Here is a 17,507-nt window from a genome sequence, read left to right on the forward strand (position 1 = left end):
ACACTTCTGTGGGGTTCTACTTTAAATTATACAAGCAGGATGGCATTGCAAATTATACCTAATGGGATGCATCAGGCTGATCCCACTACATGCAAGAGGCACTGATTTTATATTTGGCAGAAGTGCCCCTAGCAAAATGACCTCTCATTAACAAAAATAAAAATGTACTTTTCAAGAATCGAATTATGAAATACAAATGGAGGTACATCTGCATCTTTTTGCTAACAGAAGAGACCATACCTTGGACTCTCAGTTCAGCCTTGCATTCTTCACTGTGAACATCCAACGTGACCCAATGATTAGCTCAGAGATGCTGATATGCATATTTTGTATAAATAGTTAATCCTTCTGCCCTTCAGCTGAGAGATTGTCCATAGCCTACCAAATGCATTTGTGCTCTATTTCTAATTTTACCTGAGAAATGGACATGAGGGCAGCTAAACCAGTTAGATGTCTTCAGAAGAAAGCACAGCTTATCTCTCTGCATTTCACAGTTCAGAAACAAATACTGGGAATGTAAACTTGGGTTAGCAGGAAGTCTCAAGTATTTCCACTAATTAAAACCACACACATGTGCACACAAGGTCTTATGCTTACTTACAAGGACTCTACTGCTACAGCTGTTCAACTCCTGCCCCCCCCCAACTTTGTTTTTCCTTTTTTTTTTTTTTTTTTTTTTTAACTTAGATTTCCTCTTAATGAGCATGTTTAAACCAAGAAGCTTTCGTACAAAGCTATGAAAATAACTCAACTTTTTCCCAAACTAGAAATTTATATGTACAGGACAAATACTTGAGAAATATCTATGTACAAATGGATAACTTTTATGAGAAAACATACAATGGCATTAAATAAATGCAACAGTATCATAGCACACATTTTGGCAATTTAAAGTTATTATTACTATGTTGCTTACAGTTCAGTTTTTAGCAGCAGATAACTGTGGGTTTCCATCACACAGTCCATAAAATAAAAGCAAGTCTTGACTTGTCAGAACAAGTTCCTTCCCCCTCCTCCCTCCCTTAAAGGACTGTATGCACAGCAGTGGAATATTTGCATAAACACATAATTTCCTTCCTGTTTTCTTTCAGTGGATTTCACAGCCACTGCAACAAAAAATAGCATGATAACATTCATTCACAAGTGTATGTGGCCAACCCATTAAGGGATGGCCAAACCGTGCATATGTGGAAGGTGAAAGAAACCACATTTAGTGTAAAGGATGCATATATGACAACTGTGTCTTCTCACACTCAATACTTGCAAAAGCAGACACAAAGTTTCATATTTATGTCCTATAGACAGTATAATGAAAATATATGGCTTTATAATCAAAAGTAATATTTAAACACAGCCCATTTTGAACAGTTTCAGATTGCCCTAATCTAACATCACACATTTGACTCTGACTTTGCAACTGTATGCCCAAATGAAAATACTTCATTTGTACATAAGTGCCACATAACACCAGGGGTATTTTGGGTTGAGATTTTTGTTTTGATTGGTGGGAAGTGGGGTTAAAAGCCACCTTTAGAAATTGACATTTTATGAAAAAAATCACAATCGTATTTAATGGCAAGTTGTGACACGTTCTGAAACAACTATTTTCCTTCTGTCTCCAACAATTAATCTATTCTTTTGGCTTTACCAACTGATTTTTAGAAAAGCAGTATTTGGCTGCTAATATTCCTTCTCCCCTTCCATCTCTATTCCAAAGTAAAGTGAAGTACATGAAAAAAAATCTATGCAAGCAGTTCACATCGGGAAAAGGCAATGCTACATCTGTTAACTCCTTTCTGCTGGTACAAACACTGCCTCACCTCCCAGCCCCACAGCCAAACTTTTCAAATATACCTTCCCCCCATGCCCTGCCTGCTTGCCACCCCCTCCCCCCCCAAAAAAAAAGATCAACAAAAAACACCACCACTGTAAGGCTGAAAAGATAGTTTTGGTTTCACTCAGATTTAAAACTATGCTCTATGATTTTAGGTCTATAGATCCCAAAAGATCTTTAGTTTTTTCAATCAGCTTAAAGAAAACCTTAATAATAGTATCACAAAACATACCACAGAAAGCAGCAAGTTCTTGTAAGAATATATTTTAAAATTAAAAAAAAAAAAAAGTAAATTTAAGTAAAGATGTATCACCCTACCTACAAATTGCTGATAACTATTATCCATGTGTACAGAAGAACTGTAATTCCATTTGGAGGCATAACATTAAGGCACCAGTTTAGGAAAGCAGTTTTATTCAATCAAAGAACTTAAGCACAAGCTTAAAATACCCCTGTCCTTCAGGAAACAGATTTTAGGTGTGTGCTGAGATGCTTTTCTGGATCAGGACAACATGGTATAAACATTGATTTAAAAATTTCAATCAGAAGGGCAATCATATAGATTGTGTGGAAGATTTTCCAGCTTGCTCTTCCCAAGAAAGAAATATTTGGAAGAGGCAAAATCAGCTGCAGTGGATGTGAAATTAAACCTGTACAAGAGATATAAACTGCTCCCATACTCCAATACAGACTGAGCTAACAGCATATGTCTTTGACTGCAGAATCATCAAGGCTAGAAGAGACCTTCACGATCATCTAGTCCAACCATCAACCTAACACCACCATAGCCACTCCTAAACCATATCCCCAAGTGCCACATCCAGATGGTTCTTGAAGAGTTCCAGAGATGGTGACTCCACCACCTCCCTGGGCAACTTAGTGCAAGGCCTAGCACCTCTTCCAGTGAAAACTTTTTTCTAATATCTAATCTGAACCTTCCCTGACACAACTTAAGGCCATTTCCTCTCGTCCTTCCACTTGAGACATGGCAGAAGAGATCAAAACTCACCTTGCTAAAACCTCGTTTCAGGTAGTAGAAAGCGGTAAGATCTCCCCTGAGCCTTCTTTTCTCCGGACTAAACAACTCCAGCTCCGTCAGCTGCTCTTCACAGGACTTGCCCTCTAGGCCCTTCCCCAGCTCCACTGCCCTTCTCTGGATACACTCCAGGACCTCAGTGTCTTTCTTGTCATGAGGGGTCCAAAACTGCGCACAGAACTCAAGGTGTGGCCTCACCAGTGCCAAGTACAGACAGACATTCACTGCCCTAGTCCTTCAGGCCACACTATTTTTGATACAGGCCGAGATGCCACTGGCCTTCTTGGCCAACTGGACACAGTAATGTCTTATGTCCTTACATCCTTAGCTGGATGTTGACCAACATACCCAAGTCCCTTTCTGCTGAGCAGCTCTCAAGCCACTCTTCCCCCAGCCTGTAGTGCTGCCTGGGCTTGTTGTGATGCAAGTGCAGGACCCAGTCCTTGGCCTTGTTGAATCTCATACCATTGACTTTGGACCATTGATCAGTCAGTATCTGCAGAGCCTTCCTACTCTCAAGAATAGTATTGCCTAGACTACCTGCTCATTTTTATTATCCTTATTGTAACGACTGTATATATTAATCTCTAATCAACTGATGGCAGATAATTATTTGAATTTGTTTCTTTTGGAGGTATAAATAAAGGGCACATATATTTAACTACCAGCCTAAAAAACTAACACAGATACCTACTTTTACCTTGTATGTATGACCACCCATTTCACCTTGAGAAATACCACCTCAAAATGCACAAGCAGATTACTAGTAACAAATAGTTTGCGTGTACATCAGTGAGGAAAGCTTGAGGCAGAAGGGAGCTTAGACTGCACTGCTGTCTTTCTGAAGGTTACTTCTATTTTCTACAGCAAAATTGCCTCAGTAAAATCCTGAAGTCGTGATGTTTAGGCACATACAACTCTCTGCGCACTATTATAATAAAAATAGTAAAATGAAAACAGGGAAAATATTTTTTTTTTACCATTTTCAGTTGCAGTTTGAAATATATATGTTTGCATAACCATAAAAAACTAATAATAACCCAGGATAGTATACCTGCATGTATACTCTACCATTAATGTTGTTTTATATTATTTAGCACATTAAAGACTTCCCACTTTGCATAATATAAAATTTCAAGGAATAAAATACTAATCTCATGCATGGCACACTGTAAATAAACTCTAAGAGAAGCAACAAATCATTGTGCTAACCATGGCTGTCCAAAAAGCTCACACATACAGCAGTGAATACTGAAAAGCCTCCTGATGTTCTAAACTAATACATTCTGTACTACTTTTGTAGCAAGTTCCTTTAATAGCATCTGTTGTACATATCAAAGAAATGGAATTTAGGGACAGAGATACCAAAAAAGTATGAGAAAGACATAAAATGGTTCATTTACAATGCTGCAAATGTAAAAGTTATCTGGAACACCTTAATAAAATATCAGACCTTTCCAAGTTTAATTTCACTCTTTAGGCAAGTACAGACATGACATACATTTAAAAATGGACATTCTTTTACCACTTATCACAAATCAAGGTACAGTGCAGGTACGCCCCCCACCCTACCCCAAAGAAGAATATCAATTATATTATTGTTACGTTAGATGATGTTTTCGCCATTTCTTCAGGGGAGTGACTCTTTATTACTTCTTTGATGAACTGTTCAAGTGCAGTGAAATAACCCTGGCACTGCCAAGTGTCATTATGAGTTCCATCAGGAAATATTGCCAATCTCTTAGTCCGAGCTGGGGATAATTCATAAAGTTGCTTCATCATAACTGGTGGAATTAACTGGTCAGACAACCCAGAGATGAAGAGAGAAGGCATTCTGCACTGAGAGATTTTTCTGTAGGACAGAAATTTATTTTTGTAGCACCATAAGGGAAGATATCGCATTGGAAAGAAAGAGAACAAAGTGCTGGCCATATAAGGGATGCTAAGAAAGGTGTTCTCCACCACGATGGCAGAAATCCTATGGGAATTTTCAGAAGCTAAGTGAATAGCTACTGCTCCCCCCAAGGAACGGCCAAAAAGAAAAATTTTTGTTTTATCGAGATCGGACCGAGTCATCACATAGTCTAACACAGCCTCAGAATCTAAGTACAAGCCTTCTTCACTTGCTTCTCCTTCACTTTTTCCATACCCTCTATAATCGACCAGAATCAAGTTTACTTTCAGGTTTACCAGCATTAACAAAGCATTTGGCAACCTGTGGCCGATGTTGCCTGCGTTGCCGTGAAAGTAAATGATGGTTGGAGAATAAGCTGCATTGTCCCCTGTGTATCTCAGCAGGATAAGATTGAGAAGAACTCCATCTTTGGTTTTGATGAAGATATTTTCATGTGGTATACCGGTAGGCATAGGAACATAAAGGCGTGATGAAGAGGGCTGTTCAGGAAAGTAAAGCAGCACATCCTGGAATTTATATAATATACCCGCTATTGATACAAATATCAAAATAAGTAGTATAATGCCTCCGTACAGGTGGAAAGTCACTATCAGGGGTAAAAGACAAATACGGCACAGACTCCAAGACCAGGAAGCCAAAGCTAGTAGCCATCTTTTAACAAAGGTCCAAAGCATCCATGATTTTTCCATTGTAGAAGTCAGTGATCTTTTACTTCAAGTAAATCCTGCAAAAAAAAAAAAAAAAAAGCCAAAGGTATGCATATAAATAAAGGGAAAAGAAAAACGATGCAATGTAAGCATTCGTGCTTGCAGAAGATTAATGGCAAGTCAATGTATCGGGGCATAAAAATCAAATTTGGTGGCAAACTCCCTTTTTGGAAACCATTTGACTCTGTAAAACAAGCAGAAAAGCAATCATAAGGAAAGGCTTCAGAACTCTTCAAAATCCTATCTACAGTATTTCAGCAAAATCCATTAATAGCACTAGAAAATTGGTTGACTGAGACCATAGTAACTTATGCTTTCCCCTCAGTCTTCCATACCAACCAAGAGAACAACCACACAGACCATACCACCAGTTTGTCAAAGCTTCTTATATAAGTAATTCTAAAACGCAGAACACAAACAAAAATAGCCTTTATTTTTAAGTTGCTAAGTAGCATTCAATAAGCCTGTGCCCAATCACTTTGCAGCCAGTGGAGGCTCACCATGCATCCTGGCTCTGCTGTCAGTGGCTGTCTTTCGGCATCTCAATCAACCATGATTACAGAGCAACACGTGAAGTGGTCAGAAGAGACTCCTCTATAGTAAGATATCACACCGTTGTTCCATTTGTGACAGCTTTTTTTGCTAGATTTTGATTGTTTCTGTTTTGTAATGCTAGTTTTCCACTATTAGATCAATAATTCATATTAAGTCTTTAGCTGAATGGAAGATTGTATCATCACACAAGACACTGAAAACAGTCAGCTAACTACGCTGTTCTCTGATTAATGAAAAACACAACTGCTGAAAGGACCAAACATGAAAACAGACTCAAGACAAAAACATGCATACAGCATAAAACAAGGAGAGTGATGTTAATGACCACAGATTAAACCTTCTTTCCAGTTATAAGAGACAGTTACATCTCCCAGCATACATATAATCTCTCACAGTATTTACTGCTGGGCTCAAGTGGAATATGGAATATGGAAACTGCCACACTTACACGAGAACTACAGCACACTACTCAGTTGCCACACTGCCTGGAATGACAACACAAGCTTACTTGTTTAACAAAACTAAGTCATACAGCAGATAATAATTACAGTTTAGACACAAAGTTATAACCTCCTGAGATGATGTAATGCAGTAAGAATCTGAATTAAATCCAAAGGAGTTTGACATGCAGAGATGCATCCAAGCATTGTGCACCAGCCATCCTAGTAGGATCAAGTGATAACCAGTGACCTCTGCAGCCACAGCTTTTGTGTTCCACAGATATGTTAAGCAACCAATCTGACCAGGAAAAACTGCCATCTATAACTATTTTATGCAATAATTAGAAATAAATCCAAAATAAAACTAATCTGTTACATCTAAAGATTCACATAATAACCAAAAACATGTCATTAAGATTTTATATAGTGTATCTACTCTAAATACATAAAACTGGTGAAATACAAAGTAATTTAAAAGAGCAGTTATCCCAGCTTTGTTTTCCTGTATTATTTATAAGCTCATGTTTAACATCCACATCCAGGTATGCACAAAATATTGTCTATAAGAAAATTTAACTCTTGTGATCCATTTCTCCAGTAAAGAACTCACAGCAATTTGGAGACATATAAAGTAGCTACTTCAATTTCTAAGAGAATTTCCTAATGAAGTTAACAAACGTTTCCTGCATTCCACTTCAAGACTATAAGATCATTGACAATGAGAAAGTAAAACCATTCTCCTTATCTATTATGTTTTTCAAAATTTTTCTGACTTCCTTAAAAACGAGACTCCAAAAATGCTTTCTCATCAAGACATTCAAAAGAGTATGAGACCCATGATTAAACCCACATAAAACTAATAAAAGACAAAGAAGTAATAAAAATCTCACTTGAAGTGATAAAGTTTTGCAAAACTGCCATATACACTAAGGACTGTTGCTTGAAGACTGATACAGCTGGTTTTAGTTTCATTTGTACACTGCTTCTATTTTTATTTTAGTAGGCTAATATTATCAAAATGTTATATTACTGAGATACTGCTGCTGTGTGATTATTTCTGAGATATATATATATAAAAATAAACTTTGCTACTGGAGTTCTAAAACCCATGCATCCTACAGCTAGAACTCAAAACACAGTAGCTAACAAAAAGGGAAAACTATATGGCCACAAATGTTACACACTCAGTACACATTTGAACAAAGTGGAGTACTCTGCACTAATGAACAACTACATTACCATTAAAGTTTTCTTCCCAATTATGATAAACTTCACTAGTTCCATTCATTTCCAGGCCTGAATCAGCCCATATCTCATACTTCACATCCTACTGCAAGATTTGTCAGCTAGAGAACTAAGATGTAAGTTTCTCCTAGGTTCTTCCCCCCTTCCTTCCAATAACAATTGAAAGATGACTGGAGAGACAAAAGATGGTTTCTCAAACACACAGGCCTAGAAGAGACTCTAAACCAAACCAATACTACCTTATTCTCAATAAAGCTACAATCCATGCTTTCCATGGAGCCCAATGCAACAGATCTTTCAGTCTTATTTGATCTGAACAGCAGATCATGACACAAATAGAACCAAATTTCCACTTGAAGGACAGAAATAAAAAGGGTAAGCTAATACAGTAATTTTCAATGAGATAAGGTCAGCACTTTTTGAAGTGTATGAGATTCAAGACTGCTCAAAGTGTATGATATTTCAGACTGTTCAATATACTGCAAGACAACACACAGATAAAAAAATTCTCTTCTTGATCTTCATTTCCCGCTCCTGTTGCTCTGGATGGGAAGTTATACACCTTTTAAACACTTTACAATGTAACATCTTATGATGCAAAAACTCAGTGTTGATGTATGAAGAGCATGTGTTACAGTTCTCCTGTATCTCTAATTCTTGTGACTAATAGTGAGCCAGAATAGTCAGGGAAAGGTGTGAGAGGGGGATAGGAAAGGGAGAGCAATGTATTTAGACTCTGATGTCTGACCAGGTTAAACTAAGAAACACTGAAGACACACTACCTGGACAAAACTGTCCCTCATTCTAGAGAGACTGCTTCTCTTCCTAGACTACAAGAACCACTCATGGACTTGCTCCATAACTGTCTGATGTTCCAGTTATGCCGAGAAGCAGGCACACCTTTATGTCTCCTAAAAGAGAAGTTTTTAATCGATTTCTGTCTTATGCAAGTATGACTAGTTATTTTTTTTTTATGGCTGTTTAACAGGATTATCTCAGTTATATCGCCTTCTACTGTTATCTCAGTTATATTGCCTCTACACCTCTCTAAAGAGATAACATGAAACATCACCCAAGTATTACAGATGGAGACATGGGAACCAAGGGAAGTCAGCTAGCTGGCCAGTGGCAAGGTAGTAGAAGTTTTGTATCAGACAGGGAAATAAAGTTTCTCTACAGGTTTTCTTTCTAAATATCCTAGACAAAACATTAATTCTCTGGAACTCATTCTTGGTTAAATAAAAAAATTTAAAAAAAATTTTTTTGAGGAACATTGCATTGTGGTACTGTATTTCAAGTAATTGTTGTAACTTTGCAAATGACTTTGAAAAAAGTTTTCCTATAACAAGGAGTCACATCCCATTTTACAGCTTTCACAGTATTTTATACCTGCTGATTATTTAAACTAAGTTAGAGGCTATGTAAACAAGAATAATGGCATTTTTTTTTAAACTTGTCATGAAAGTCAATGTCTGTGACAAACATAGTCAACAACACCAGAACCATACAGTTCTATCTGGTAGATGTTTTCTTAACTAACTCTTATGTTAACATTAATTCCTACATATGCTGTTCTTGTTCTTAGCTACTCTTACTACTGGAAAATATTTCCTAATACACTTAAGAAGAAGGGACATTTATTACTTAAATTCTTCACCTTGAGTTCAATGTTCATTAAGCTCCAAATACGTAATCTACCTTCATTTCCTCCAGACTATGTAAACTCAGTTCCTCTGCTTTCTTCTCATAGCGTTTTCTCACTCACAAATGTGATTAGAGGTCTTTCCTCTAGAATCCAGGTGCTTCACATTTCCTCCTGTCCCTCTGATAATGTGCATTAGAAACGCTAGCCTTTGGGAATCCTGATGCTTCCTACAAGTATTTCTTTGATGATGCTTGTATACTTCAAAGACAAGCAGAAGACACTACTGAAATATAAAGTTCTACTGTGGAAATCATTAACACGCAGGAACAGCAATCCAGCCAAATTCAAGCTTGACCTAATGAAAGCAAGACTTAGCCAGACTGGTACTGTACCTTTGGCTTAAAGACTAGTTCAGTTTACACCGCCACATACCTGTACTGCCCCTCAAAACAGAAAGGAAATTTGCATGTGATGAGTTTCAATGTTATGTCAGAGGGCTATACACTATGTTGATATACACATACACCTGTATTTACACATCTCCACTGCTGAATCCACAGTCCAGGAGCTATTGCAGACCTGTATGTTCTATCAGACGAGCTACAAATCTCATAATTAGGTAACTACAGAAAACACAAATCACTTACAGCAACAAAAAGAAAAAAATAAAGTCTTTATGATCAAGGTACTTTAACAATATTCTGCTTTGCTCTAATGCTATTCTTAATTGGTTAATGCCATTATTGACTGAAAAATCACAAAAACTCAAGTGCATACTTAGAGTACTTGTGAACAATTTTTCATTCATTTTGAAAGGCAGCTGAAATTACTCTTGTATCTGTCACGAATTCTGTTGTTTTGTCTTTGTCCATATTTTTAATATTAAAAGTGCCATTTTCATACACCAATCACATTATAAAGCATTTACCTTTAGATGTGATGATTTCCCAGGCTTCATCTCTGCCTGAAAGACAATTCCATTTATGAATTGAGTGAAATCACTTTTGAATTACACACATAATTTACTGTTTGTCTTCAGTTACTCGTAAGAAAATTAAGAAATGCTAACAGCCAAACCCCCTAGAACTACAACTGCTTTACTGATGAAATTATGCATTTCATATTCATGCTTCACTTATTAAGCTGAACACTTGTTTGAAATATGCGATGAACCTGAAAACATTTTACAATGAAGTTCAACAATCACATCAAAATGTCCTGGACTAAACACACAGTACACATATAATATAAATAGTGCATAAAAATTAAGTTATGCTAGATTTACACTGTCTCCTTAAAACTAATTTTTAGTGTATGAGCAGCCTTAAAGTTAGTGCTAAGAAGCACAATCAGGTGTTTAATGGCTGCTTCCTCATTTAAGAGCTAAGTCTTAGCACTCACTGTTTATTTTAAAATCCAAAAGATTGCAAACAAAATCAGATTATTTCTCTGTGTTTTTAAGAAATACCTAAAGACATCTGTTGGTTTTTACTGCACTTCCTTCTCCTAGACTCTACCTGCTCCAGACACAGATAAGATTTGCTCAAGCTTTACATTTACTCATACTTATTCAGAAGACTCCTGCAAACAGGAATATTAAGTCCTGAACTATAAAAATTTGGTTTCAGACGGGAACTGATCCAACAGAAGACTTACAAGCTACAATCTACAAACCTACAAGACAGGAAAAATACACTTCCTTAGTACTATGGAGAGAAAGGAAAAGAGAAAAAGGAAAAATGACAGCAAAGCACTGACTCCTAACAAGCACAGTAAGAATAACACATTTAAGGGCTCTGCCTTTTAAAATCAACAAACCACTTGTCCTACTTATTTCAAAGAGGGAATTTTCACAACTCTGCATCATGTTGCACATGTTCATAATTGAAAGTTATTACACTCTATTACACTCTTAACTCCTATTACACCTCCTTTTACAACCAACAAGTCTTAATGAACCTTAGAGGCATGTCTTGAATAATGATGATACTGGATAAAAACCTGCCAAAACAATAACTAACCGAGGCTGGCTATCTTACAACCTTAGTTTTCCAGTGAGCACAGTCTTCTAAAACATAGTATTTCACAAGCATGTTAAATTATTTTCTTTTTTACCTAAGACAACCACCTGGTTCAGCCTTGCCAATACAGTCACTTGGCACAGCAAGAACATTAAAGTTATCATCATCAGCCCCACCTCCTACAAGCATCCCCATTTGCAGGAATTGTTCCATACGGCAGCGGCGACAAACAGTAGACCAAGACCTTGCTACAAGGAAGCTAAAGATCTCCCGGGGCTCCGCAGGAAGGCACCTGCAGGAACTTCTGACGGCGTTGCCAACGCAGCAGCTCCTCGGGAGCCACGTCCCGAAAGGCCGGCACAGGAGCCGCGCACCCGCGGGGACAGAACCGGCCTGCCAGCCGCTCCCAGGAAAAAGCCGCGTTTATGCACGGACAGACCCCCAACACCAAAGTGACAACCAAACCTGCCGGCCGCCCCCGCCGCCCCCGCCGCCCCGCCGCGGCCTCCCGGGGCCGGGGCCGGCCGCCGCCTCCCCCTGCCCAGCGCCCCCCGCCCGCGGGGCGGGACCGGCCCCAGGGCGGCCAGACCCACCTGCCGCATCCTCCCGGGCGGCCGCCGCCGGTGCCTCGGGCCAGCGCAGACCCCGACGCGCAACTTCAACCGCGGCTCCTTCCTCCCGAGGCAGGAAGTCACCGCAGCCGCGGTTCCGCTTCCAGGTCACCGCCCGGCCGTTCTCCCTTCTCTCCCCGCCTTCCCGCACCGGGGGATCCGCCAGCGCTTCCCCGCCCCGGCCCGGGGGAGGAGCGCGACGTCAGCGGGCTCTCTTCCTGTTCCGGGGCGGGGGTAGCTGGTGTCAGCCCTTCACTGCAGGTATCCTCGGCCCCACGTAAGTCTCCCCCGGGGTGGCTGCGCCTCCATCGCCCCCGCTGTCTCCTCCCGTGCCGAGCAGGAGGTGCCCCCCCCGGGAGGTGTCCGCTCCCCCGCCGTGACCGTGGCAGGGGGATGTGGCAGAGGGATGTGGGGTGGGTGGGTGTGGTCCCTCTCCGCGGGAGGAGCACCGGGAGCGGTGCCGGCCCCGTTGGACACCGCTCCCCCGGACTCCGGGGAGCGGCCGGTTGACGGGGGCCGAGGGTGGGCCGTGTCGGGGGGCGGGCTGCGTTCCCGGGCGGGGTGGAGGAGGAAATCGTTCTCCGAGCAGGGACAGCTCCTGCCTGGGCACCAACGGGAGGGGAGCGCGCTGCCTTCTCCTGCCTTGCAGTCAGTCCTGCGTAGGTGATGCCGGTGTTTCAGTGTCGCAGCCCCACTGCTGAGTGTGACCCTTAACTAAGGACAGTGGTACCAGCTGATGGCCTTTAAGTAAAGATAACAGTTAAATCTTAGTTCGAAAAAGGAGAAATAAAGGTAAATAGTAGTTACAGATGGGTTTTTTTCTGGAATAACGTGCTGGCGTTTTCTCTAAAAATATATACTTTTTTTTTTGTTCTTAATGAAAAGCAGACTGATGGCTTCCACACCTGTGTCGCAGCCTCCCAAAAAAACAGTGGCCTCTCACGTGCCTTTTGCAGATCTGTGCGCTACTCTGGAGCGAATACAGAAGTGTAAATCTCGTCCGGAGAAAACCAAGTATTTTAAAGATTTTCTGGATTCCTGGAGGAAATTCCATGATGCACTTCACCAAAAAGAGAAAGATGTCACAGATTCCTTTTACCCAGCTATGCGGCTTATTCTTCCACAGCTGGAAAGAGAAAGGATGGCGTATGGAATTAAAGAAACTATGCTTGCAAAGCTGTATATTGAACTGCTTCATTTACCAAAAGATGGAAAAGATGCTGCAAAGCTTTTAAATTACAGAACACCTACGGGCTCACGTGGAGACGCTGGAGATTTTGCAATGATCGCATACTTTGTGCTGAAACCTAGGAGCCCAAAACAAGGCAGACTGACAATAGAACAAGTCAATGAACACTTAGATGCGATAGCTAGTAATAATGCTGCGAAAAACAAGGGTCAGTTAAAGAAAAGCCTTCTTCAGTTAATTACCCAGAGCACAGCACTGGAACAAAAATGGCTTATCCGGATGATTATAAAGGATCTAAAGCTTGGTGTTAGTCAACAAACTATATTTTCCATTTTTCATCCTGATGCTGCTGAATTACACAACGTCACAACTGATTTGGAAAAAGTTTGCATACAGCTGCATGATCCCTCTGTCTCACTTAGTGATGTTTCTATCATGTTGTTTTCTGCCTTTAAACCAATGCTTGCTGCCATTGCAGATGTCCAGCAAATCGAGAAACAAATGAATAACCAGGTATTCTACATAGAAACCAAGCTGGATGGTGAGCGTATGCAGATGCACAAAGATGGGGATGTGTATAAATATTTTTCCAGAAATGGGTTTGACTATACTCAGCAGTTTGGTGCATCACCCCTTGAAGGTTCATTAACGCCATTTATTCATAATGTATTTAAAAGCAATATACAAAATTGCATTCTTGATGGTGAAATGATGGCTTACAATCCTGAGACGCAAACCTTTATGCAAAAAGGAAACAAATTTGACATAAAAAGAATGGTGGAGGACTCTGATCTGCAGACCTGCTTCTGTGTGTTCGACGTGTTGATGGTTAACGATCAGAAGTTGGGGCACGAAGTACTAAGCAAAAGATACGAAATCTTAAGTAGTGTATTTACCCCGGTGAAGGGCAGGATTCATATTGTAAATAAGAAAAGTGCCAGAACAAGAAAAGAAGTAATTGATGCTTTAAATGAAGCAATAGATAACAGAGAGGAAGGGATTATGGTGAAAGATCCCATGTCCACCTACAAACCTGACAAACGCGGGGAAGGCTGGTTAAAAATCAAGCCAGAATATGTCAATGGACTGATGGATGAGCTAGACCTTTTAATTGTTGGTGGTTACTGGGGTAAGGGGTCACGTGGTGGGATGATGTCTCATTTTCTGTGCGCTATTGCAGAGACGCCCCCTCCAAATGAAAAACCAACCATTTTCCACTCAATTTGTCGTGTTGGCTCTGGCTATACTATGAAGGAGTTGTATGATCTAGGCTTGAAACTGGCTAAATACTGGAAGCCCTACCATAGGAAGGACCCTCCCTGTAACATTTTATGTGGAACTGAAAAACCTGAAATGTACATTGAACCTTGCAACTCTGTCATAGTTCAGATCAAGGCAGCCGAGATTGTTGACAGTGATATGTACAAAACTGACTGTACTTTGAGATTCCCCCGAATCGAGAAGATAAGAGAGGATAAAGAATGGTATGAGTGCATGACTTCAGACATGTTAGAAGATCTCAGAAGCAAAGCAGAAGGGAAACTGGCATCTAAGCACCTTCATATAGATGAGTATGATGAGCCACATGAGAAAAAAAGGAAAACTGTTTCAAAGGTGAGGAAGGTAATTGGAATAGCTGAGCAATTTAAAGCTCCTGATCTTTCTAGTGTAAACAAGGTTTCAAATGTATTTGAAGATGTTGAGTTTTGTGTTATGACAGGAACAGGGAAATACACAAAGTCTGAGCTGGAAAGCAGAATAGCCGAATGTGGTGGCAGTGTGGTACAGAACCCGGGGCCAGAGACTTACTGTGTCATTGCAGGAGCTGAGAACGTCAGAGTGAGAAACATCATTGCTTCCAACAAATACGATGTGGTGAGGGCAGAGTGGCTCCTTCAATGTTTTCAAACCAAAATGCTGGTGCCTTGGCAACCAGCCTTTATGATTCACATGTCTCCTGACACAAAAGAACATTTTGCTCGTGAGTATGATTGTTATGGAGACAGCTACACAGCAAACACAGATGTTGCACAGCTCAAGGAAGTGTTCTCAAGAGTGAAAAACAATAAAGCAATGCCTTTGGACGTAATTGCAGAGATAGAAGAACGTTATTCATGGAACAATTGTCAGCTCAGTATATTCAGAGGAAACACTATTTATGTGGACTGTTACGCTGTTGTTAATGAGCCTAAAAGCAAAATCCCTGGCATAACACTATCAATTAGAGCTTTGGAGCTCCGTTTTTATGGTGCAAAAGTAGTCTCTCACCTTGCAGATGGCGTCTCCCATGTTGTTATAGGAGAAGATCATTCCCGGGTAAAAGAGATGAAAGCACTCAGGAGAACATTTGGTAAAAAATTCAAAATTGTAACTGAGCTGTGGGTAACAGAGTCAGTGGAGGAAGGAGTCGCGAAGAATGAAAATCAGTACTTAGTTTAAAGTAGTTTTTACGATTGGAGCAAAGGCAATCTTGTTGGAATGACTGGACTCAGATTTTATGAGGCTGCCTTAAATTTTTTGTGTGTTTTCATGTCTGCTTAAAGCTGGCTCTGGCTAAAGAATAACACTATACTGCTGAAATCAGAGGAAGGCTTTTAATTATAGTGTTGCGGAAGCAAGAGGATGCTAATCTATGTTGGAGGAATAAAAACCACCACAAGATAAATAATGTAAGCCTTTTAATGCATAAACAGATCTCAGGAGAGATTTGATATTTTACATAAATAAAATATGTTTGAAACTGGCTAGTTTGTCCTAGCTGTTAGCAATGCTTGCCTCCATTTTTCAAAATGGAGACAATAATTTACCATTTTATGGAGATTTTACTATTTATCTATTGTTTATTTGTCAATTTGCAGTCACATTCGTGTTTTTGTTGATGTGTTTTGCGTGTATTCCGTATGGTACAGAATTTGGTAATTTATAAACTTAATCTGTACTATTTTGACTTGTTTACATTGGTTTTAGCATTGAGCACTGCACAGCCTCAGAAGCACTTTGATTTTAGGATATTGCAAAGATCCCATGTTTCTTTGTAAATGACCTTTGATAAATAACCTTTATAAATAACCTAAACTTTTGATTGAGGTGCTAATGAATTAATAATGACCTATATATGTATGAAATACAAATCAGTTACTTAAAAACTAATAACCTCCTGTGCTTATTACAGTTAAAGCTAAACTGTGAAGTGCAACAGGGCTAGGCTTTTACAGTCAGCTATCAGTTTATCTTTCAAATAATGCTTCTTAAGCTATTTTAGTAATGTAGGATTAATTTCCAAATATCCAGTTCAATGTATATTTTTTAATTACTAAATAAAATCTATTTTTAAAGTCTGCCTGGTATTTATTTTCAGGAAGCAATAATTCTTTTGAAAAGCACAAAACTTAGTTTCTGATTTTACTGTTAGACAATTCATGCATTAACTTTGAGGGGAGAAGAGTTGAGGCCTGAGTTCTTGTTATGTCAGTAATGATACCAAACAGATGGGGAGATCACACTGAATCAGTTTTTAGCTGACCTGTTTCTTCAGTGCTTTTTGTGGTCATGTTCATACAAAAGTTACTGTAAAAAGAATTAGAAAAGGTTCCAGAACATTAATTGGAAAGAAGTTTATTGTTATCTCCTATAGTTAATGTCTTTGGAGCTCCCTTATTATTTGAAATATACTAAATAGGTAAAATGTAAAAAACACTGACCGCATATTGCTGTTACCAGGCCTGCTTTTCTCATCTTGGGTGGGGCTTGTATGGTGGGACTGTGCCATTTGTTGGTGAGGGTACTGCCTTGTGCCTGTCTCGCTGTTCCCCTAGCACACTTTCCCTTGTGGAGCAGCCCTCTTGCATCCCTTGACACCATAAGGGATTGAATGAATGAAGGAAAGTCGGCTTCCTTGCTTCTTTCTGTTCCCTCACAGAACTACCTTTCTTTGTCCCCCTGATATTCATCTGGTATTTGGTTTGAATGTGAACTTCTTTCCAGGACCAAGTTAAAAATGTGTGGAAAGCTTATAATTTTTTTACTGTAGTACATCTGTTTGGTAAAACACTTAAAAAGTGTGTGGTCCCTGTTGCTCAATTTCCAGTTAATCTTTCCTGAAAGAGTCCATCTGTATGTTTTGAAAGAGTCTATTTTAAGAAGGTCCATTTATTCAGGTGAAATCAGTCAAAACCTATCTAACAGATAAGGTGTACTATTCTGTTTATGACACCTCAGTTTTAAGATCTGGTGAGAGATTTTAAAAAGCCCTGCAGTTTTTCTGTTAAAAAAACCCAAATTACAAACAGTCACTTAATCTTTCCAATCT

The 17,507-nt window shown here is 39.5% G+C and overlaps 2 protein-coding genes across 5 annotated transcripts; one reads left to right on the forward strand and one right to left on the reverse strand.

The window, feature by feature from the left end:
• Window positions 1–4,310: 4,310 nt before the first annotated feature.
• ABHD13 (abhydrolase domain containing 13) lies at window positions 4,311–12,137 on the reverse strand. Of its 4 annotated transcripts, none has more exons than XM_027891347.1 (3): window positions 11,992–12,137; window positions 10,306–10,337; window positions 4,311–5,509 (listed from the first exon to the last, which is right to left on the reverse strand). In XM_027891347.1, exon 3 carries the CDS (start codon window positions 5,472–5,474, stop codon window positions 4,461–4,463), a length of 1,014 nt encoding a protein of 337 aa, XP_027747148.1. In that variant the 5' UTR covers window positions 5,475–5,509; window positions 10,306–10,337; window positions 11,992–12,137; the 3' UTR covers window positions 4,311–4,460. The 4 variants fall into 4 exon arrangements, with proteins under 4 accessions (XP_027747148.1, XP_027747146.1, XP_027747149.1 ...); XM_027891345.1 differs by having other exon boundaries at window positions 10,306–10,341; window positions 11,992–12,135; XM_027891348.1 differs by lacking the exon at window positions 11,992–12,137 and adding an exon at window positions 11,691–11,846 and having other exon boundaries at window positions 10,306–10,341.
• Window positions 12,138–12,197: 60 nt separating this feature from the next.
• On the forward strand, window positions 12,198–16,533 carry LIG4 (DNA ligase 4). Its single transcript, XM_027891343.1, has 2 exons — window positions 12,198–12,286; window positions 12,888–16,533. The coding sequence occupies exon 2, from the start codon at window positions 12,902–12,904 to the stop codon at window positions 15,635–15,637; it is 2,736 nt and encodes a 911-aa protein (XP_027747144.1). The 5' UTR covers window positions 12,198–12,286; window positions 12,888–12,901; the 3' UTR covers window positions 15,638–16,533.
• The last annotated feature ends 974 nt before the right edge of the window (window positions 16,534–17,507 follow it).

Source organism: Empidonax traillii, unplaced genomic scaffold (assembly GCF_003031625.1).
Source record: "Empidonax traillii isolate 1590-97213 ecotype Southwest subspecies unplaced genomic scaffold, ASM303162v1 scaffold320:size708019, whole genome shotgun sequence".
Lineage (NCBI taxonomy): Eukaryota > Metazoa > Chordata > Aves > Passeriformes > Tyrannidae > Empidonax > Empidonax traillii.

What these genes read in the sequence shown, in the direction of transcription:
- ABHD13 (XM_027891347.1), bottom strand. Translation starts at nt 5,474, where the DNA reads ATGGAAAAATCATGGATGCTTTGGACCTTTGTTAAAAGATGGCTACTA.
- LIG4 (XM_027891343.1), top strand. Translation starts at nt 12,902, where the DNA reads ATGGCTTCCACACCTGTGTCGCAGCCTCCCAAAAAAACAGTGGCCTCT.